Source organism: Oncorhynchus tshawytscha, linkage group LG31, assembly GCF_018296145.1.
Source record: "Oncorhynchus tshawytscha isolate Ot180627B linkage group LG31, Otsh_v2.0, whole genome shotgun sequence".
Lineage (NCBI taxonomy): Eukaryota > Metazoa > Chordata > Actinopteri > Salmoniformes > Salmonidae > Oncorhynchus > Oncorhynchus tshawytscha.
The window spans coordinates 23,168,240-23,192,033 of NC_056459.1; the positions used below are offsets into that span (position 1 = coordinate 23,168,240).

At 45.7% G+C, this 23,794-nt stretch overlaps 1 protein-coding gene across 2 annotated transcripts in view; it reads left to right on the forward strand.

The window, feature by feature from the left end:
* The first annotated feature begins 1,351 nt into the window (after window positions 1-1,351).
* vps50 (VPS50 EARP/GARPII complex subunit) overlaps window positions 1,352-23,794 on the forward strand; it is a 229,402-nt gene continuing 206,959 nt past the window's right edge. For both annotated transcript variants that reach the window (XM_042310186.1, XM_042310187.1), the window contains exons 1-4: window positions 1,352-1,492; window positions 3,118-3,186; window positions 16,082-16,204; window positions 21,119-21,190. In XM_042310186.1, coding sequence (XP_042166120.1) covers window positions 1,460-1,492; window positions 3,118-3,186; window positions 16,082-16,204; window positions 21,119-21,190 — 297 coding nt within the window. In that variant the 5' untranslated portion in view covers window positions 1,352-1,459. The remainder of the gene's footprint in view (window positions 1,493-3,117; window positions 3,187-16,081; window positions 16,205-21,118; window positions 21,191-23,794) is intronic.

Sequence of the window (23,794 nt, forward strand, 5' to 3'; positions counted from 1 at the left end):
GCTCCTGGTAGGGAGACCATCTGTCTCTCTCTATGTTTTACGGGAGGATCCACTCTATTCAGCTGCATGACAAACAACACTGGTGCCTGGAGGCAGCACCTCTCCGCGCCTTCATTTGACAGGGAAATAGCCAGTGGTGTCATTAAGCAGGAGCAGGAACTAGACTAGGTTACTCCCTGTGTTGTTTTAAACCAGGCTGTACTCCACCAGGTAGTAGGCCCAGTGTTTGGTGCTTGAGATGACACCATCCTTAGTTTATGAAACAAAACCATTTGGGATGAAGTTAATTAAATAGCAATGTAAGATGTGTTATAATACCCCCCACAAGTAACCCCACAATTTTTTAAACATTAGGGTTCCTCGCTATGCACATAGCAATTAAATTACTATTCTATTTAATTAATTGTAGGAAGATGGGCTACATGATCAACAATTTTCTGCATTATGTGATAGGCCACACACACACCTATTTTTTGCCTTTTGACAAGTGCCTCTTTCCATAGGAAGGGACAATATCACTTCCAGTAGTAGAGTATCCCACTACTGCCATCTATTGTTCTCAGATGAAGTTGCAGGAGACACCTTGAACTAAAACCTATATACCTGCTTTACAATTTTGAAAAATAAAACCACAGGAAAGGGGAAGGGAGATACCTAATCAGTTGTCCAACTGAATGTATTCAACTGAAATTCCGCATTTCTGCATTTAACCCAATCCATCTGAATCAGATAGGTGCGGGAGGCTGCCATAATCGACATCCACATCTTCGATGCCTGGGGAACAGGAATGGAGACATGATAGTATAAGTGGCTTTCATAAATTGAAATGGCCTGATTCCAATAAAGGGTTTATTACATGTATATTTTTTAGGAATCTGTGGGTAGCATTAACTTTAACTCTGCTGGGACTACATTCAATAAACAACGCAATAGAAATGTTTTGGGGACAAACATTTAATTTGTAAAGGACAAGTGGAACATTTTTAAAAAATGGACAAAACTACATATTTTACTGTTTTTGACAACATGAGGTAAAAACAGGAACATGCAGTTTTAAATTGACACACGTCACGCTTTGTAGTTTTCACTAGTTACCACAGCAACAAAGTTAAAATGGGGTATATTATAAAAATGTATTAAAACAAAAATGTGCTTTTTGGTCTTAATTTAATGTTAGGGTTAGGCATAAGGTTAGCGGTGTGGTTAATGTTAAGGTTAGGTTTTAAATCCCATTTTAAGAAGATACATCTTAGAAATAGGCGGACTGTATGACTTTGTGGCTGTGGTAACTAGTGACGATAGCTTTGCAGTACCCATTGAACTACACTTCCCAAATATAACAAATAATCACATGATAGATAAATAACATGGCCTCTCTCTCAGAGAGCCGGAGCTGAATCGTTGACAGTAACTTTCTAAAATTAACCAATTGTCTTTTGGACAAAACAATTATTTCACGATGCAAAAGATAAAGTCACTTATGGCCCGGCAGGTAAGTCCCCGAAGTTTCACCTGTCGATCGCATCGCACTGGCTATAGGCAGCATGCTAGCCAGGTAACGTTAGTTAGCTACTAGTAGCTGACAGTTGACATCTGATCCGATAACAATGTGCATTATAACGATGATCTTGGTCAATTTAAATAACAGAACAAGATCTCAGTTTAAGATGGATATTGCTTTCTCATCGAAAGAGGAAACGCGATAGCTGGCTCGCTACCAATCTGCATTCGTGCTCAGACGTTTCATTAGCCAGCAACAGTGAGAGGGCAAAACAACGGATAGGGAAGTGGGCAGATATGGAAGTTCTCACCTTGTAATGTTAGCGTGCTAGTACCCAGCATAACGTTACAAGGCCTATCAGTTACAGACATTCTTAAGATCTGTATCTTGTTACTCAATAGCTAGCTACAATGTATTCAGAAAGTATTCAGACACCTTGACTTTTTCCACATGTTGTTACGTTACAGCCTTATTCTAAAATGCAATGTACACGCAATAACCCACAATATACACGCAATAACCCACAATAACAAAACGAAAACAGGTTTTTAGAAATGTATTGAGACCCTTTGCTATGAGACTCGAAATTGAGTTCAGGTACATCCTGTTTCCATTGATCAACCTTGAAATGTTTCTACAAATAAAGGACTCCCAGACCATGAGAAACAAGGTTTTCTGGTCTGATGAAACCAAGATTGAACTCTTTGGACTGAATGCCAAGTGTGTCTGGAGGAAACCTGGCACCATCCCTACGGTGAAGCATGGTGGCGGCAGCATCATGCTGTGGGGATGTTGTTCAGCAGCAGGGACTGGGAGACTAGTCAGGATCGTGGGAAAGATGAACAGGGCAAAGTACAGAGAGATCCTTGATGCAAACCTGCTCCAAAGCGCTCAGGACCTCAGACTGGGGCGAAGGTTCACCTTCCAACAGGACAATGACCCTAAGAACATAGGCAAGACAGCACAGGAGTGGCTTCGGGACATGTATCTGAATGTCCTTGAGTGGCCCGGACTTGAACCCGATCAAACATCTCTGGAGAAACCTGAAAATAGCTGTGCAGCGATGCTCCCCATCCAACCTGACAGAACTTGAGAGGATCTGCCGAGAAGAATGAGAGAAACCTCCCAAATACAGGTGTGCCAAGCTTGTAGCTTCATATCTAGACTCAATGCTGTAATCGCTGGCAAAGGTGCTTCAACAAAGTACTGAGTAAAGGGTCTGATACTTCTGTAAATGTGATATTTCAGTAAGTTGTTTTGCAAATGTATTAAAAATATAAACTGTTTTTGCTTTGTCATTATGGGGTATTGTGTGTAGGTTGATGAGGAAAAAACAATTTAATCAATTTTAGGATAAGATTCTAACGTAACAAAATGTGGAGAAAGTCAAGGGGTCTGAATACTTTCCGAATGCACTGTATGTGCAGAGTCATATGCTGTAGCAATGTGTCAGTCTGGCATACACATCATACACACACCACACAGAGACTGTGTGTAGCAGCTCACCACTGACTTCAGCCAAGCGTCATTTTGTCCATTGATTACTGCACGTAGTATACAGTTAGCTAAACCTGCCTGTTGTAAAATACCAACTTCATCCTTATTGTTGATGACAGGGCTTGAAAAGCCCACAGGAGAGCATTGCAGACCTCAGCCCAGTGGAGGACTTCAGGATCCCAAGCAAGGTAAGCTCTCTTCAGAGATGTAGTATAATACAATTTCTATGAAGTTTGATTTAGTGGTTGTCTCTGATGCTATTTAATTTCACTGCATTCAGACAGTTGTTCGCATTATTGTTAACCAATGAGCACTAAACCAGAGTTCTCCCACCCTGTTCTTGGAGTGCTACCATCATGTAGGTTTGCACTCCAACCTGAATCTAGCATGCCTGATTCCTAATAAATAGTTGGTTGATGAGCTGAATCAGGTTAGTTGTTAGTTAGTACAATTGTGTAAAATATACAGCGTTCCTTCCGGTTACCCACAAGTGAAACAGTTTCAGATTATTCAGATACTGCCTAAACCAACTAGCTCCCCCCTGTGTGTTAACGAGGCCTATTTCCAATAGACTGTTTCATTTCCGGTACATTTCTACATGAAATCATAATTAGTTCCCCCAACTGTAATTATTAGCATTTTCATTCGTCTGTGTAGACTAGCCCTGTATCTTGTTGATAGCCCAGGACTGAATGACATACAGTATGAGTGTTGCTCTGTGTCATAGCACATCCTTTGAATGAACAGCTTAGGTTTTGAGACCACTGAAAAGAGGTAGGCTATTACATTTCGGTCTTTGATTTAGCCAGGGTCTCCTGGAGGCAATTTGGTAAGAAACACTTTAGGAGTCACATTCTTTATGTAATCACTGAATTTCAGCCTGACGTTACATTCACATTGCCTTATCTAGTCTCTCTAGTCCTTCAGGGGCTGTTGAATCATTATTCTACATCACACTACAAAGAAGCCAATTGTTGGAAAGGTCGAAGTTGGTCATTCACCAAACGACACTCCTCACGTCAAGGATAACAATCCGTATAATGCCTAGCTGTACTGCCGAGACACTATTGCAGCAGTTTGGATGGGAGAGTGAGCCATTGCTTAGAAAAAGCAACCAGTCACAGTTAGCCATGAGGGGCTACATTTGTCATTAGCCACTAGTTCTGAGTGCAAATTCAATTTGTAAAGAGTGTTTCTCAGCGATTAAGAAAATGCCCTGTTTATAATGTTAGTCACTCTTTGGGAGACCTACAAGCCACTCTCCTTGACGTCTCTTGTGTATTTTTGACCTTCTATGAGCTCCAGATGAATAGAACTTGGAATGGGACCAACCCCATTGTCCACCATGCAGGGTGATTCATGAAGACGTTTAATTTCCTCTGTTCCAAGCCTGTTATTGACGGCCGCAGCTTTTTTTTTCTCCTACCTGTGTGGGCAGCAGACTCAAAGTCTGAAAGTTGACTGCTGACCTCTCCCATTTTGGCTGTCAAGTTTTAGGCCGAGCCGACGTGGACGATGTCACAATGACGTGGAAGATGTCACACTGAACAAAGGCAATGACAGGCTGTGTCCAAAATGGCACCCTATTCCCTTTAATGACCCTCCAAGCCTGGGGCCACACTTTCTAGTAGGCTTAAATTGAAAATATGGCAAGTAGGAGTGGAAATATTGTACGCTGTTATCCTCAGTAATTTTCCATCCAAGTTGTCAGACCCCGGTGGCTTGTCATTGTTGATAGACAACAATCAATTTTCACCTCTTCCACACTCACTTTACGCAATTCAAAATTACAATGCTTGTCTTTCATAATTTGGTCAAATAAACTTGGATGTGTAGTGTCAGCGTTTTGTTGCTGTCATGCCTAAATTTGCTAATCTTGCCATTTTTATTTTTAATTTTTTAAAAAGTAGTTTCAGTTGGTTTTGTGATGAATGAGCCATCTGATTCTTTTAAGGATGGAGATGAGTTTGCCTTTTTCCCCTAAAATGTCATTTTTAGGTGCTCCAAAGCTTTTTACTGTCCTCCTTTGTCATTTATCATTGTTTCATAGTGTAGTTCTTTTTTTTCAGTAGTCACATGATTTCTCAATACGTTCTCCAATGGGTTGTGCAGCTAGACTTATGCCTGAGTACTTTTTATTTTCTATGGTTCTCATTCTATCTAGCTTGACCTTTTAATGAGTTTGGACAGATGTGATACAAGGAGCAGAGAGGGAAAAGGGGTTCATATTTTTACTTTCTACCTCCTATCCACACACCATCAAACCAAGTGGGGTGGGGGGGTCAAACTAGAGCCATACAGGCCTATATAAGGCTGTGGTTCAAACCATACTATTCATATACGGTACCTGTCAAAAGTTTGGACACCTACTAAATTCAAGGGTTTTTCTTTATTTGTACTATTTTCTTCATTGTAGAATAATAGTGAAGGCATCATCACTATGCAATAACACATGGAATCATGTAGTAACCAAAAAAGTTTTAAACAAATCAAAAAATATTTTAGATTCTTCAAAGTAGCCACCCTTTGCCTTGATGCCAGCTTTGCACACTCTTGGCATTCTCTCAACCAGCTTCACCTGGAATGCTTTTCTGACAGTCTTGAAGGATTTCCCACATATGCTGTGTACTTGTTGGCTGCTTTTCCTTCACTCTGCGGTCCGACTCATCCCAAACCATCTCAATTGGGTTGAGGTTGGGTGATTGTGGAGGCCAGGTCATCTGATACAGCACTCCATCACTCTCCTTGGTCAAATAGCCCTTACACAGCCTGGAATTCCTGTTGAAAAACAAATGATAGTCCCGCTAAGCGCAAACCAGATGGGATGGCATATCGCTGCAGAATGATGTGGTTGTGTGCTGGGAACTCTAATGAACTTATCCTCTGCAGCAGATGTAACTCTGGGTCTTCCTTTCCTGTCTCGGTCCTCATTGAGAGCCAGTTTCATCATAGTGGTTTTTGCGACTGCACTTTAAGAAGCTTTCAAAGTTCTTTACGTTTTCCACATTGATTGACCTTCATGTCTTAAACTAATGATGGACTGTTGTTTCTCTTTGCTTATTTGAGCTGTTCTTGCCATAATATGGACATAGCTCTATTTGGTAAAAGACCATCTTCTGTATACCTCCCTTACCTTGTCACAACACAACTGATTGGATCAAACGCATTAAGGAAAGACATTTCACATTAACTTTTAACAATGCACAACTGTTAATTGAAAGGCATTCCAGGTGACTTGCTCATGAAGCTGGTTGAGAGAATGCCAAGAGTGTGCAAAGCTGTCAAGGCAAAGGGTGGCTACTTTGAAGAATTTCAAATATAAAGTATGATTCAATTTTTTAAATATATATAATTTGAATGTTTAAAAAAAAATGAAACAATTTATTTGGTTACTACATAATTCCATTTGGGTTATTTCATAGTTTTGTCTTCACTACTGTTTAACAATGTAGAAAATAGTGAAATTTTAAGAAAAACCCTTGAATGACTAGGTGTGTCTAAACTTTTACTCACCACGGACTAGCAGAATCCTTTTTCTTCTTTCACGACTGACGAGCCCGAGGCGGAGGATATACGGCTCCCTTGGGAACAGACACCGACTCCAGTGATCTGCGTGAAGAGGAGGCGGAGAAAGAGAGGCCGGAGAGCGGGCTGCCTTCTGAGGAGTCGGAGGCAATCAAATAAACCCCCACTCCCCTCAATTCTGCTAGCAAACATGCAATCTTTGGACAATAAAATGGACGAGTTACTGGGAAGATTAAACTACCAACAGGACATTAAAAATGGTAACATCTTATGCTTCACGGAGTCATGGCTGAACGAGGACAATATCAACATACAGCTGGCTTGGTTATACATTGTACCGGCAGGATATAACAGCAGCGTCTGGTAAGACAAGTGGCGGTGGTCTATGTATTTTTGTAAACAACAGCTGGTGCACGATATCTAAGGAAGTCTTGAGCTATTGCTCGCCTGAGGTAGAGTTTCTCATGATAAGCTGCAGACCACACTACCTACCAAGAGAGTTTTCATCTATATTCCTTGATGCTGTTTACATACCACCACAGTCAGAGGCTGGCACTAAGATAGCATTGAATGAGCTGTATTCCACCATAAGCAAACAAGAAAATGCTCACACAGAGGCGGCGCTCCTAGTAGCAGGGACTTTAATGCAGGGAAACTTAAAACAGTTTTACCAAATTTCTATCAACATGTTAAATGTGCAACCAGAGGGAAAAGAACTCTGGACCACCTATAACTCACACAGAGATGCATACAAAGCTCTCCCTCGCCTTCCATTTGGCAAATCTGACCATAATTCCATCCTCCTGATTCCTGCTTGCAAGAAAAAATTAAAGCAGGAAGCACCAGTGACTAGATCTATAAAAAAGTGGTCAGATGAAGCAGATGCTAAACTACAGGACTCTTTTGCTTGCACAGACTGGAACATGTTCTGGGATTCCTCCGATGGCATTGAGGAGTACACCACATCAGTCATTGGCTTCATCAATAAGTGCATCGATGATGTCATAATCACAGTAACAGTATGAGCATACCCCAACCAGAAGCCATGGATTACAGGCAGCATCCGCACTGAGCTGAAGGCTAGAGCTGCTGCTTTCAAGGAGCAGGACTCTAACCCTGAAGCTTATAAGAAATTCGGCTATGCCCTCCGATGAACCATCAAACAGGCAAAGTGTCAATACAGGACTAAGAGTCGTTCTACTCCGGCTCTGACACTCGTCGTATATGGCAGTGCCTGCAAACCATTATACTACAAAGGGAAGCACAGCCGAGAGCAGCCCAGTGACAAAAGCCTACCAGACGAGCTAAATAATTTCTATGCTCACTTCGAGGCAAATAACACTGAAATGTGTGATCACGCTCTCCGCTGCCGATGTGACTAAGACCTCAAGACAGGTCAAGGCCGCAGGGCCAGACGGATTACAAGGACGTGTACTCCGAACATGCGCTTACCAACTAGTAAGTGTCTTCACTTACATTTTCAACCTCTCCCGACTGAGTCTGTAATACCAACATGTTTAAGCAGACCACCATAGTGCCCAAGAACACTAAGGTAACCTGCCTAAATGACTACCGACCTGTAGCACTCATGTCTGTAGCCATGAAGTGCTTTGAAAGGCGGGTCATGGCTCACATCAACAGCATCATCCCAGAAACCCTAGACCCACTCCAATTTGCATACCGCCCCAACAGATCCACAGATGATGCAGTCTATTGCACTCCACACTGCCCTTTCCCACCTGGACAAAAGGAACACCTATGTGAGAATGCTATTCATTGACTTCAGCTCAGAGTTCAACACCATAGTGCCCTCAAAGCTCAACAATATGCTTAGGACTGAGGGACTAAACACCTCCCTCTGCAACTGGATCCTGGACTTCCTGATGGGCCACCACCCAGTTGGTAAGGGTAGGTAACAACACATCCTCTTCTCTGATCCTCAACACAGGTGCCCCTCAGGGGTTCGTGATCAGCCCCCTCCTGTACTCCCTGTTCACTCATGACTGCACGGCCAGGCACTACTCCAACACCATCATTAAATTTGCCAATGACACAAACGTGGTAGGCCTGATCGCCGACAACAATGAGACAGCCTATAGGGAGGAGGTCAGAGACCTAGCCGGGTGGTGCAAGGACAACAACCTCTCCCTCAACGTGATCAAGACAAAGGAGATAATTGTGGACTACAGGAAAAAGAGGAATGAACACGCCCCCATTCTCATCGACGGGGCTGCAGTGGAGCAGGTTGAGCGCTTCAAGTTCCTTGGTGTCCACATCACCAACAAGCTAACATGGTCCAAGCACACCATGACCGCCGTGAAGCAGGCACAACAAACCTATTCCCCCTCAGGAGACAGAAACGATTTGGCATTGGTCCTCAGATCCTCAAAAGGATATTATACAGCTACACCATCAAGATCATTCATCCTGACTGGTTGCATCACTGCCTGGTATGGCAACTGCTCGGCCTCCGACCACAAGGCACTACAGAGGGTAGTGCGAACGGCCCAGTACGTCACTTCCTGCCATTCAGGACTTCTGTACCAGGCGGTGTCAGAGGAAGGCCCTAAAATTTGTCAAGCACTCCAGCCACCCTAGTCATAGACTTATCTCTCCTACCATACGGCAAGCGGTACCGGAGCGCCAAGTCTAGGTTCAAGAGTCTTCTAAACAGCTTCTACCCCCAAGCCATAAGACTCCTGAAAGGCTCACAAAATGGCTACCAAGACTATTTGCATTGCCTCCCCACTTCTCCACACCACTGCCGCTCTTCGTGAGAGTTCAGTGATTTTCAACGTGGCACCGCAATAGGTTGCCACCTTTCCAACAAGTCAGTTCGTGAAATTTCCACACTGCTAGAGCTGCCCCTGTCAGCTGTAATTGCTCTTATTGTGAAGTGGAAACGTCTAGGAGCAACATTGGCTCAGCCGCAAAGTGGTAGGCCACACAAGCTCACAAAACGGGAAGGCCGCGTACTGAAGCCGTCTGTCCTAGGTTGCAATACTCCCTACCGAGTTCAAAAACTGCCTCTGGAAGCAACGTCAGCACAAGAACTGTTCTTCGGGAGATTCATGAAATTGGTTTCTGTGGCCGAGCAGCCGCACACAAGCCTAAGGTCACCATATGCAATGCCAAGCGTCGGCTGGAGTGGTGTAATACTCACTCCCATTGGACTCTGGAGCAGTGGAAACACATTCTCTAGAGTGATGAATTACGCTTCACCATCTGGCAGTCCGACGGACAAATTTGGGTTTGGCGGATGCCAGGAGAACGCGACCTGCCCCAATGGATAGTGCCAACTGTAAAGTTTAGTGGAGGAGGGGAATAATGGTTTGGGCTAGTGCTACAGCATAAAATACCTACAGCAAATGCTACAGTATTAGCATTTGCAGACAATTCTGTGCTTCCAACTTTGTGGCAACAGTTTGGGAAAGGCCCTTTCCTGTTTCAGCATGACAATGCCCCTGTGCACAAAGCGAGGAACATACAAAAATGGTTTGTCAGGATTGGTGTGGAAGAACTTGTCAGGGCTCTGTGCAGCCCAGTCCTCAACACCATCAAACACTTTTGGGATGAATTGGAACACTGACTGCGAGCCAGGACTAATCGCCAAACAGCAGTGCCCGACCTCACGAATGCTCTTTTCGCTGAATGGAGTCCCCGCAGCAATGTTCCAACATCTAGTGGAAAGCCTTGCCAGAAGAGTGGAGGCTGTTATAGCAGCAAAGTGGGGACCAACTCCATATTAATGCCAATGATTTTGGAATGAGATGTTCGGTGAGCACGTGTCCACATACTTTTGGTCATGTATTGTACATCTCAATCTAGCAAAAAAATAAACGTCCTTTCACTGTCAACTGCGTTTATTTTCAGCAAACTTAACATGTGTAAATATTTGTTTGAACATAAGATTCAACAACTGAGAGCCAAACCGAACAAGTTCCACAGACATGTGACTAACAGAAATTAAATAATGTGTCCCTGAACAAAGGGAGGGGGGGTCATAATCAAAAGTAACAGCCAGTATCTGGTGTAGCCACCAGCTGCATTAAGTACTGTAGTGCATCTCCTCCTCATGGACTGCACCAGATTTGCCAGTTCTTGCTGTGGGATGTTACCCCACTCTTCTACCAAGGCACCTGCAAGTTCCCAGACATTTCTGGGGGGGAATGGCCCTAGCCCTTACCATCCGATCCAACAGACCCCAGACGTGCTCATTGAGATCTGGACTCTTCGCTGGCCATGGCAGAACTCTGACATTCCTGTCTTTCAGGAAATCACACACAGAACGAGCAGTATTGCTGGTGGCATTGTCATGCTAGAGGGTCATGTCAGGATGAGCCTGCAGGAAGGGTACCACATGAGGGAGGAGGATGTCTTCCCTGTAACACACAGCGTTGAAATTGCCTTCAATGTCAACAAGCTCAGTCTGATTATTTTCCACCATAATTTGCAAATAAATTCATTAAAAATCCTACAATGTGATTTTCTTGGATTTTTTCTCATTTTGTCTGTCATAGTTGAAGTGTACCTATGATGAAAATTACAGGCCTCTCATCTTTTTAAGTAGGAGAACTTGCACAATTGGTGGCTGTCTAAATACTTTTTTGCCCCACTGTATTGCCCTGGCCACATCTGCAGTCCTCATGCCTCCTTTGCAGCATGCCTAAGGCACATTCACGCAGATGAGCAGGGACCCTGGGCATCTTTCTTTTGGTGTTTTTCAGAGTCGTAGAAAGGCCTCTTTCGTGTCCTAAGTTTTCATAACTGTGACGTTAATTGCCTACCATCTTTAAGCTGTTAGTATCTTAACGACCATTCCACAGGTGCGTGTTCATGAATTGTTTATGCTTCATTGAACAAGTATGGGAAACAGTGTTTAAACCCTTTACAATGAAGATCTGTGAAGTTATTTGGATCTTTACAAGTTATCTTTGAAAGACAGGGTCCTGAAAAAAAGGACATTTTATTTTTTTGCTGAGTTTATTTAATGTCAGATATACAGTATCTGCCTCCATGGGATGTATTGCAGAAGCTTATGGAGTTGTCTTATTGACATTTTTGGGAACTGATCTTTTTTTTTTGCCTGATAGGTTTCTTCTTATAACTTCTGACACTTTGGTAGGGTTTTTGTTAGTAAAGTTGTCAGTTTATTTTTCTCTCTGCTTCTTTTCGCGGCGCAAAGATGTTTAGGGACCGGGGAGATAATGCACTGATTCTAAAGAAACTAAAGATTTTATTTGCAAAATGTTTAAATTACATCTGTTAGACCGGTTGTAAGAAAGTATATTGCTGTTTCAACGACCCAACAAGTTTTTGATTTCAGTTCTGCTTGGATGCATATTTTATGTGGTTGAAATACTATCAGCTTTTATGATGCTGATAAAGACAGCACCTCTATAGACAGTATCTAACTGCACATTCACATTCTCTCAAGATGCTGAAAGAAAGAAATCATGTTTCTCCACTCTTGTTCCTGAGTAAAAATGTAGCCTACAATTGGTGTATCATTTTACTGTAAGAGTTAGTATTAAGGTTGAGAGGTTCTAGACCTCCAGTCAGTGTCCAGATTTCAGTTTCCATTTAACCCATCTGAACAGGCTACAGTTCCCTTCATGTGTCATAAGCCTATTTTAAAGTCCCTGTCTTGTGACTGTCAAATGTATATAGCTCCTCAATTATCACATAACACAGCCGGCACTGCTATCATCCTCATTTTTCACTTCACCTAATCTTTTCCAAACGTTACTTTTCTGGCCCTCCCTTCTCTTTATTTTCAACTCTCCATTTTGCAGCTTTTCTATTATTTAATTAAATTCCGACATTGTCTGGATCAACATGAACTTTTTCTACCGGTTCCCTAAAGCATTTGGCGATTGGCATGTAGACTATTTGGCGCGTGTACAGTTATAAGCCCTGAAGCTTAGGTTTACGCACTAATGCCAGAAATGTAGCCTATAGATATAAATTGCACAAGAATTTTATACATTTATGGATTTTTTAATGGTATTGTTTTCTCTTCGTTCAACCTGCCCGCCACCCACCCGCCCTTCATCCACACTATTTAATGACCCTAAACCCACACGCCCTGCGGATTTAACCACCAGGACTGCGAGTCAACCCGTGAATCTATAGTACTGACTGTTCCATGTAGTTTAGTCCTCTGATCCACCACTAGGTGTCCCTCTGGCATCATGTACTGCAGAGCTGAACGTCTTCACCATTTACCTCACCATCAAACTGACCAGGTGTCCCTCTGGTATCATGTACTGCAGAGCTGAACGTCTTCACCATTTACCTCACCATCAAACTGACCAGGTGTCCCTCTGGCATCATGTACTGCAGAGCTGAACGTCTTCACCGTTTACCTCACCATCAAACTGACCAGGTGTCCCTCTGGTATCATGTACTGCAGAGCTGAACGTCTTCACCATTTACCTCACCATCAAACTGACCAGGTGTCCCTCTGCCATGGTGTACTGCAGAGCTGAACGTCTTCACCATTTACCTCACCATCAAACTGACCAGGTGTCCCTCTGCCATGGTGTACTGCAGAGCTGAACGTCTTCACCATTTACCTCACCATCAAACTGACCAGGTGTCCCTCTGCCATGGTGTACTGCAGAGCTGAACGTCTTTACTATTTACCTCACCATCAAACTGACCAGGTGTCCCTCTGGTATCATGTACTGCAGAGCTGAACGTCTTCACCATTTACCTCACCATCAAACTGACCAGGTGTCCCTCTGCCATGGTGTACTGCAGAGCTGAACGTCTTCACCATCAAACTGACCAGGTGTCCCTCTGGCATAATGTACTGCAGAGCTGAACGTCTTCACCATTTACCTCACCATCAAATTGACCAGGTGTCCCTCTGCCATGGTGTACTGCAGAGCTGAATGTCTTCACTATTTACCTCACCATCAAACTGACCAGGTGTCCCTCTGCCATGGTGTACTGCAGAGCTGAACGTCTTCACCATTTACCTCACCATCAAACTGACCAGGTGTCCCTCTGCCATGGTGTACTGCAGAGCTGAACGTCTTCACTATTTACCTCACCATCAAACTGACCAGGTGTCCCTCTGCCATGGTGTACTGCAGAGCTGAACGTCTTCACCATTTACCTCACCATCAAACTGACCAGGTGTCCCTCTGCCATGGTGTACTGCAGAGCTGAACGTCTTCACCATTTACCTCACCATCAAACTGACCAGGTGTCCCTCTGCCATGGTGTACTGCAGAGCTGAACGTCTTCACCATTTACCTCACCATCAAACTGACCAGGTGTCCCTCTGCCATGGTGTACTGCAGAGCTGAACGTCTTCACCATTTACCTCACCATCAAACTGACCAGGTGTCCCTCTGCCATGGTGTGCTGCAGAGCTGAATGTCTTCACCATCAAACTGACCAGGTGTCCCTCTGCCATGGTGTGCTGCAGAGCTGAATGTCTTCACCATCAAACTGACCAGGTGTCCCTCTGCCATGGTGTGCTGCAGAGCTGAATGTCTTCACCATCAAACTGACCAGGTGTCCCTCTGGCATCGTGTTCACCTGGCTTCTGACACTCAATAAGAAGGAACCCCTTTGTCTTCTGTTGGATTTTCTCTCTGCATTCAATGACGACTTCAGCCGAACAGCCTTTGGTTCTTTGATAAGGCTCATTAAACAGCCCACTTTTAAGTGCAAATGGCTTTTGAATTTTTGTTTCTGCCCATATTGAGAAGGAGGAACGGCACGACGATGACAATTTTAAATTTGGACGGAGGAGGATCATTGTTTCATTTGAATCCATCAACGTGAACGTGATCAAAGCATGATGATAGTTGTTAGATGTCTCTGCTCTGCAGGGTTTAGGGATAGGCTAATGTTTAGGTTGTGTTTGTGCTTGTGAAGCAGAGTGGAGAGAAGAGATGCTTGGAGCCCAGAAATGAGTCATTCACCTATTTTATTGTCTGGAATATTTTTAAAGTCATGGTGAGAGCGTGGGACAAACAGAAAGAGGAAAAGGCAGAGTTCAAAGAAGGGCACTATCGATTTGGGCTACCTGAGAGATGAATCACTTCTGGTCTTTTTCTTATTTTCTCTTTACCAGTATCCCTCTGTAATTTCCCACCCACCTTGTTACTAAGGATGCTGAGCCTCAATGCTCCGCTCACCCACACACCCGCTGTGTTCACCCTACCCGTTCTCAAAGGTGTCAGACCTGCTCAGCACACCTTCAAAACACGTACCAGGACGGGACGATACCAGGATCGCAATATTTTTTTTCAATGGCAAAAAATGAAAACACGAAGCAGCCTCTCTGTTTGGTCCTTCAAAAACCTGCTGTATGTAAAATATTGTGTGCTATGACTTGGAAAATAACTAAATGTGACTCGATGACAACATAATGATGTTTGTTTCCAACATTATGGCTGTTTTCCTAAAGAAATTAAATCCGCTTGGTGAGTATGGAAACAATACAGGAGTATGTGATACTGGTATAGTCCCCGCCACACGCGCACACACACGCACGCACACACACACACGCACGGGTAGTACTCATTCCTCTTTAATATTCCTCTGTAATTTGCCTTTGATTTGTCTTTAATTTGTATTTATTATGGATCCCCAAAAGTAGTTATACAATTTTAAATACATTACAATACATTCACAAATTTCACCACACGCCTCTGATTCCTCATTCCTCTCTATTTTGCCTCTTTCTTCTGCTTCGCATCTGCTTCTTCTGTGATTCGCCTCTGATCCTTATGGTATTCGCCTCTGATTCCTCTGTAATTCGCCCCTGATTCCTCTGTAATTCGCCTCTGATCCTTATGGTATTCGCCTCTGATTCCTCTGTAATTCGCCCCTGATTCCCTTGTAATTCACCTCTAATTCACTCTTGATTCCCTTGTAATTCACCTCTAATTTGCCTCTGATTCCTCACTTTTACTGGAAAAATCCGGTTTTTGGTGCTATTTTCTCGACTAGGCAGGTGTTTTGATATTCAGTGCCTGAGATATAGGCCCATCTGTCACACCCTATCTCTCTGGTATGGTCAAATGGATGCTGTGAAGGTTATAGATGCTAGGATATTCTTCATTCTTCTTCCATCAGTCCTTTTGCCTGCCATTGGGATAATTTACCCCCATTCGTCCTGGATACGTTTCAGCCTATTTCATAGCTCAATTGCTTTACTATAATGCCTTATCCGTGTGTTGCACAGGCTTTGCCCTCTCAAATTGGCCGGTGTATCAATCTTCAAAGAGGATTGACTGAGAGCGGTATCTATTGATAAGTGCCTATATTCAGGCTCATTAGGGGTCTGTGAAGAGTTCTCTCCAGGGAAACAGCCAGACAGGCTTAAATAAGAAGGTAATCTGTGGACTTCAGGAGCGATAAACCCAATGGACAGGCTCTGGTTCCTAGAGATATTCTGGAGAGTTGTGTTTTTTCTCAGAGCCTCTGTTTCCTCCCTTCCCACGAGGGTGTCCCAGCAACCGGGTGCTTTGTTGTCTTACTGACCTAACTGATGCAGTAACTTGTCTTTCTCACCTCTATCTGGTATCTCAGGAGGAGATGAGGGAGATGAGGGAGCAGCCCATCGACCCCCAGGCGGAGCAGGAGATCATTAACAGCATCCAGGAGGTCTACTACTCCAACGACTCCTTTGACATGGTGCAGCACGAGCTGGAGGTGAGTCAGTTAGTTAGTTAGGCCCACTGTTTACTAGAGACCCAGAGGACACAACAAGCTGGAGGAGAGTCAGTTAGTTAGGCTCACTGTTCACTACAGACCCAGAGGACACAACAAGCTGGAGGTGAGTCAGTTAGTTAGGCTCACTGTTCACTACAGACCCAGAGGACACAACAAGCTGGAGGAGAGTCAGTTAGTTAGGCTCACTGTTCACTACAGACCCAGAGGACACAACAAGCTGGAGGAGAGTCAGTTAGTTAGGCTCACTGTTCACTACAGACCCAGAGGACACAACAAGCTGGAGGAGAGTCAGTTAGTTAGTTAGGCCCACTGTTCACTACAGACCCAGAGGACACAACAAGCTGGAGGAGAGTCTGGAGGAGAGTCAGTTAGTTAGTTAGGCCCACTGTTCACTACAGACCCAGAGGACACAACAAGCTGGAGGAGTGTCAGTTAGTTAGGCTCACTGTTCACTACAGACCCAGAGGACACAACAAGCTGGAGGAGAGTCAGTCAGTTAGTTAGGCCCACTGTTCACTACAGACCCAGAGGACACAAGCTGGAGGTGAGTTAGTTAGTTAGTTAGTTAGTTAGGCCCACTGTTCACTACAGACCCAGAGGACACAACAAGCTGGAGGAGAGTCAGTTAGTTAGTTAGGCCCACTGTTCACTACAGACCCAGAGGACACAACAAGCTGGAGGAGTGTCAGTTAGTTAGGCTCACTGTTCACTACAGACCCAGAGGACACAACAAGCTGGAGGAGAGTCAGTCAGTTAGTTAGGCCCACTGTTCACTACAGACCCAGAGGACACAACAAGCTGGAGGTGAGTCAGTCAGTTAGTTAGGCCCACTGTTCACTACAGACCCAGAGGACACAACAAGCTGGAGGTGAGTCAGTCAGTTAGTTAGGCCCACTGTTCACTACAGACCCAGAGGACACAACAAGCTGGAGGTGAGTCAGTCAGTTAGTTAGGCCCACTGTTCACTACAGACCCAGAGGACACAACAAGCTGGAGGAGAGTCAGTTAGTTAGGCCCACTGTTCACTACAGACCCAGAGGACACAACAAGCTGGAGGTGAGTTAGTTAGTTAGGTCTACAGTACAGTGTAGGCTGCAGTCTTAACAAAACACTACATAAAGAGAGATCTAAGACCACAGCATGATAGCAACACAAGATGACAACAACATGGTAGCAACACATCATGGCAGCAGCACAACATGGTAGCAGCACAACACATGGTACAAACATTATTGGGCACAGACAACAGCACAAAGGGCAAGAAGATAGAGAAAACAATACATCACGCAAAGCAGCCACAACAGTCAGTAAGAGTGTCCATGATTGAGTCTTTGAATGAAGAGATTGAGAAAACTGTCCAGTTTGAGTGTTTGTTGCAGCTCGTTCCAGTTGCTAGCTGCAGCGAACTGAAAAGACGAGCGACCCAGGGATGTGTGGGGACCTTTAACAGAATGTGACTGACAGAACGGGTGTTGTATGTGGAGGATGGGGGCTGCAGTAGATAGGGGGAGTGAGGCCTAAGAGGGTTTTATAAATAAGCATCAACCAGTTTACAGAGGAGTATAGTGTGCAGTGATGTGTCCTATAAGGAGCATTTGTGGTAAATCTGATGGCAGAATGGTAAGAACGTCAAGCCGCTCCAGAGCAGCCTTACCTGCCGATCTATAAATGGCGTCTGTAATCTAGCCTGGGTAGGATAGTCATCTGAATCAGGGTTAGTTTGGCAGCTGGGGTGAAAGAGGAGCGATTACGATAGAGGAAACCAAGTCTAGATTTAACTTTAGCCTGCAGCTTTGATATGTGTTGAGAGGAGGACAGTGTGCCATCTAGCCATACTCCTAAGTACTTGTATGATGTGACTACCTTAAGCTCTAAACCCTCAGCAACAAGGGATAAAAACAGCAACAAGGGAATTTCTACCCACTCTCCCCTTTGTTGTTATCGTCACTGAGACGATATGTGAAGGACCTTCTTTCCACGCTCTTAAAACTATAAGCTATTCTGTCTTTTATGATCTGAATATTGACGAGGTACAGTGACTTGGTCTACACTGACGAGGTACAGTGACTTGGTCTACACTGACGAGGTACAGTGACTTGGTCTACACTGACAAGGTACAGTGACTTGGTCTACACTGACGAGGTACAGTGACTTGGTCTACACTGACGAGGTACAGTGACTTGGTCTACACTGACGAGGTACAGTGACTTGGTCTACACTGACGAGGTACAGTGACTTGGTCTACACTGACGAGGTACAGTGACTTGGTCTACACTGACGAGGTACAGTGACTTGGTCTACACTGACGAGGTACAGTGACTTGGTCTACACTGACGAGGTACAGTGACTTGGTCTACACTGACGAGGTACAGTGACTTGGGCCTCAGTGGGGTCTACACTGACTAGTTAGTGACTTTGTTCCCTTGTTATGTGGGACACCTCCCCCTGGTTCCCTTGTTATGTGGGACACCTGGGACACCTCCCCCCTGGTTCCCTTGTTATGTGGGACACCTCCCCCTGGTTCCCTTGTTATGTGGGACACCTCCCCCCTGGTTCCCTTGTTATGTGGGACACCTCCCCCCCCTGGTTCCCTTGTTCCCTTGTGGGACACCTCCCCCTGGTTCCCTTGTTATGTGGGACACCTCCCCCTGGTTCCCTTGTTATGTGGGACACCTCCCCCTGGTTCCCTTGTTATGTGGGACACCCACCCCCTCCTGGTTCCCTTGTTAAGTGGGACACCACCCCCTCCTGGTTCCCTTGTTAAGTGGGACACCACCCCCTCCTGGTTCCCTTGTTATGTGGGACACCACCCCCCCTGGTTCCCTTGTTATGTGGGACACCCCCCCCTGGTTCCCTTGTTATGTGGGACACCTCTCCCCCCTGGTTCCCTTGTTATGTGGGACACCCCCCCCTGGTTCCCTTGTTATGTGGGACACCTCCCTCCCCCTGGTTCCCTTGTTATGTGGGACACCTCCTCCCCCTGGTTCCCTTGTTATGTGGGACACCTCTCCCCCTGGTTCCCTTGTTATGTGGGACACCTCTCCCCCTGGTTCCCTTGTTATGTGGGACACCTCTCCCCCCTGGATCCCTTGTTATGTGGGACATCTCTCCCCCCTGGATCCCTTGTTATGTGGGACACCTCTCCCCCTGGATCCCTTGTTATGTGGGACACCTCTCTCCCCCCCCTGGATCCCTTGTTATGTGGGACACCTCTCCCCCCTGGATCCCTTGTTATGTGGGACACCCTCTCCCCCTGGATCCCTTGTTATGTGGGACACCTCTCCCCCTGGATCCCTTGTTATGTGGGACACCTCTCCCCCTGGATCCCTTGTTATGTGGGACACCTCTCCCCCTGGATCCCTTGTTATGTGGGACACCTCTCCCCCTGGATCCCTTGTTATGTGGGACACTCCCTCCCCCTGGTTCCCTTGTTATGTGGGACACCTCTCCCCCTGGATCCCTTGTTATGTGGGACACCTCTCCCCCCTGGTTCCCTTGTTATGTGGGACACCTCTCCCCCTGGATCCCTTGTTATGTGGGACACCTCTCCCCCCTGGATCCCTTGTTATTTGGGACACCTCCCCCTGGATCCCTTGTTATGTGGGACACCTCTCCCCCCTGGATCCCTTGTTAGGTGGGACACCTCTCCCCCTGGATCCCTTGTTATGTGGGACACCTCTCCCCCCCTGGATCCTTTGTTATGTGGGACACCTCTCCCCCTGGTTCCCTTGTTATGTGGGACACCTCTCCCCCCTGGATCCCTTGTTATGTGGGACACCTCTCCCCCCTGGTTCCCTTGTTATGTGGGACACCTCTCCCCCTGGTTCCCTTGTTATGTGGGACACCTCTCCCCCTGGTTCCCTTGTTATGTGGGACACCTCTCCCCCTGGTTCCCTTGTTATGTGGGACACCTCTCCCCCTGGTTCCCTTGTTATGTGGGACACCTCTCCCCCTGGTTCCCTTGTTATGTGGGACACCTCTCCCCCCTGGTTCCCTTGTTATGTGGGACACCTCTCCCCCCTGGATCCCTTGTTATGTGGGACACCTCTCCCCCTGGTTCCCTTGTTATGTGGGACACCTCTCCCCCTGGTTCCCTTGTTATGTGGGACACCTCTCCCCCTGTTTCCCTTGTTATGTGGGACACCTCTCCCCCTGGTTCCCTTGTTATGTGGGACACCTCTCCCCCTGGTTCCCTTGTTATGTGGGACACCTCTCCCCCCTGGTTCCCTTGTTATGTGGGACACCTCTCCCCCATTGACGGGTGTATCTACTCTAGCATCACTGTGGCGTCTTCTCCTGCTCACACACCGATGACTTCTAGATTGATGGATTAAACACTCGTGGAGGAAGGGTGTGAAATCTCATTAGATTTAGCAGTGTCTCGAACAACAACCTTCCAGATTACAAAATGAGACTTTCAGCCAAGTGGAAAGCAATTACCCATCATCCTCAGTGCTTAGTTTTTTGCTACAGTCTTTCCCCTTGTTCGTTTTTCACCAATTAAGTAGTGCTCCTCCATTTTAATTTACTATACGTCTAAGCATGTGTGCTATACAATTCTGCCACTTTTTCTTTGTAAATGATGAAGACCGTGGAGGCTCTTTTGAAAAATGGTACTTAAGCAAGCTAGAGCTGATGCTGAAGAAACTCCAAAGAATTAAGATTAGCTTCTTAAAGAAACAAATTAAATGAAATCCTACCCGGCTCTAAGCTGCTGGCATTTAGATTTCAGTTCGGTGTCCATGATAAGCAATCTTTTGATTTATTTTCTGGCAGGTGGGTCACTCCACACACCAAAGCATTCCACAGAATAGCTTTATCTTCTAAGAAGTTATTGGTGTGGGCATTCTCATTGTATTGTAACAATGCTTTTATTGTGTGTTTTTATGATAGAAACTCCCACCTGAGCTGAACTTGCAGGAGCTGGAGGAGTACAGAGACCAGCTGAAGAGACAACAAGCAGCGGTAAGTGAAGGAAATGACATGAGCAGCACTCGGTCACTCACTCCCACAGACACTTCTCCCTGATTGGTAATAGCTATTCCATTTATACTGTATCCGTGCACTTCCAAGGCCAACATAACATTGTACGACAACATCTTTAGTGTTCAAATCAAGGACTTAAATAGTTCAGTACAGGATATTGCTCTGCAACACCTGAATACAGAGAACATAGAACTGCAAAATCACCAATTTTATATAATTTCTGTTAACCCTGAGCTTATTGCTTCAGCCTGTGCATGCACACACCTGTATTGCACCGTGGAGAAGTGCAGTCCCAGGTGGATATTGGCATGTTATATTCAGCAAGACTGCTTTACACCGCTATAGATATACTGTGATTAATAGTTAGTCACTGTTAGTGTTTCTGCTGCAGGCCTAAAGTATTATTAGTAATTATAAACTGGGTGGGTTGAGACCTGAATGCTGATTGGCTGACAGCCGTGGTATACGGTCTGATATGACAAAACATTTAGTTTTTACCTCTAATTACGTTGCTAACCAGTTTATAATAGCAATAAGGCATCTTGGGGGTTTGCCAATATACCACGACTAAGGTCTGTGTCCAGGCACTGCGATGCATGTGCATAATCTTTTATTTTTATTTAACTGATCACGTCAGTTAAGAACAAATTTTTATTTACAATGACATCGTAGGAACAGTGCCTTGTTTGGGGGCAGAATGAGAGATTTTTACCTTGTCAGCTCTGGGTTTTGATCAAGCAACCTTTCAGTTACTGGCCCAACACTAACCACTAGGCTACCTGCCACTCCAAGAAGAACAGTGGTATATTGGCCATATACCACACCCCGTCGTGCCTTATTGCTTAAAAAGAGCATCATCACTATAGAGGTTCTCTGCAGGTCACCCAGGCCTGGAGGGCAGAGAGCTAGCCAGCAGAGGAACTATATCGGAATCCTTTTAGAAATATGTAACCCATATTCTCCCTCGATCCTCCTCCTCTTCCTGCATCCTCCTTTCCTCCCTGCCTCATCTTTCCCTCTGTACCTTCCAATTGGCTCATTCATCCCCCTCCTCTCCCCTGTAACTATTCCCCAGGTCATTGCTGTAAATGAGAACGTGTTCTCAGTCAACTTACCTGGTAAAATAAATAATTCTCTACACTTCCCCCGAAGTGTGCACTTGCATACTCCCTGTCATAGATTTAACAATGTAGGAAACTCCCTCAATCAATGCTTACACCAATCCAATGCTTTTAAATTCATGATGTGGAGTGTGCAGCTGCACACTTTGGAATAAGGGTAGAACATCTGGATCCTTCCCCTCTTCCTTCTTTCTCATCCTTCACTGTGACTCCCTCCCTAGCCTGCTTCTCCTGCTCGGCATTGTGTCTCACACAGCAGAGCTGTCTTTTCAGGCCCCCCCCAGTCTGGCAGAAGCTGTTGTAGAGAATGGCTGCTATATAGGGAGGTGGTGGAGGTTCGCTGTGTAATTGGCAGCTTTGACACATCGTTGGCTGAGGCTCATCTCTCAGTTAATTACTTGTCTGCTGTATGATTGTCATCCACTTTAGAGATGCCAGGAGCTCTGCTCTGACTGTAAGAGTGGGAAGTCTCTCTTTAACTTCTAGGATTCCTAGTATGTTGTCACTATGTTTCACCATAGGGGTGGTGCCAGGTTTTCTCCAAATGTGGCACTTGGCATTTAGGCCAAATAGTTACATTTTGGTTTCATCAGACCAGAGAAACTGGTTTCTCATTGTTCGAGTCCTTTAGGTGCCTTTTGGCAAACTACAAGCGGGCTGTCGTGTCTTTTACTGAGCAGTGGCTTCCGTCTGGCCACTCTACCATAAAGTGCTGCAGAGATGGTTGTCCTTCTGGAAGGTTCTCCCATCTCCACAGAGGAGCTCTGTCAGTGACCATTGGTTTCTTGGTCACCTCCCTGACCAAAGCCCTTCTCCCCCGATTGCTCAGTTTGGCCGGGCAGACAGTTCTAGGAAGAGTCTTGGTGTGTATTGATCCAGGTGTATTAGGAGGAGGGAGGGGCCGGCGGTATGTATTGATCCAGGTGTATTAGGAGGAGGGAGGGGCCGGCGGTATGTATTGATCCAGGTGTATTAGGAGGAGGGAGGGGCCGGCGGTATGTATTGATCCAGGTGTATTAGGAGGGAGGGAGGGGCCGGCGGTATGTATTGCTCCAGGTGTATTAGGAGGAGGGAGGGGGCCGGCCGGCGGTGTGTATTGATCCAGGTGTATTAGGAGGAGGGAGGGGCCGGCCGGCGGTGTGTATTGGTCCAGGTGTATTAGGAGGAGGGAGGGGCTGGCCGGCGGTGTGTATTGGTCCAGGTGTATTAGGAGGAGGGAGGGGCCGGCCGGCGGTGTGTATTGGTCCAGGTGTATTAGGAGGAGGGAGGGGCCGGCCGGCGGTGTGTATTAGGAGGAGGGAGGGGCCGGCCGGCGGGCGGGCGGTGTGTATTGATCCAGGTGTATTGGGAGGAGGGAGGGGCCGGCCGGCGGTGTGTATTGATCCAGGTGTATTGGGAGGAGGGAGGGGCCGGCCGGCGGTGTTTATTGGTCCAGGTGTATTAGGAGGAGGGAGGGGCCGGC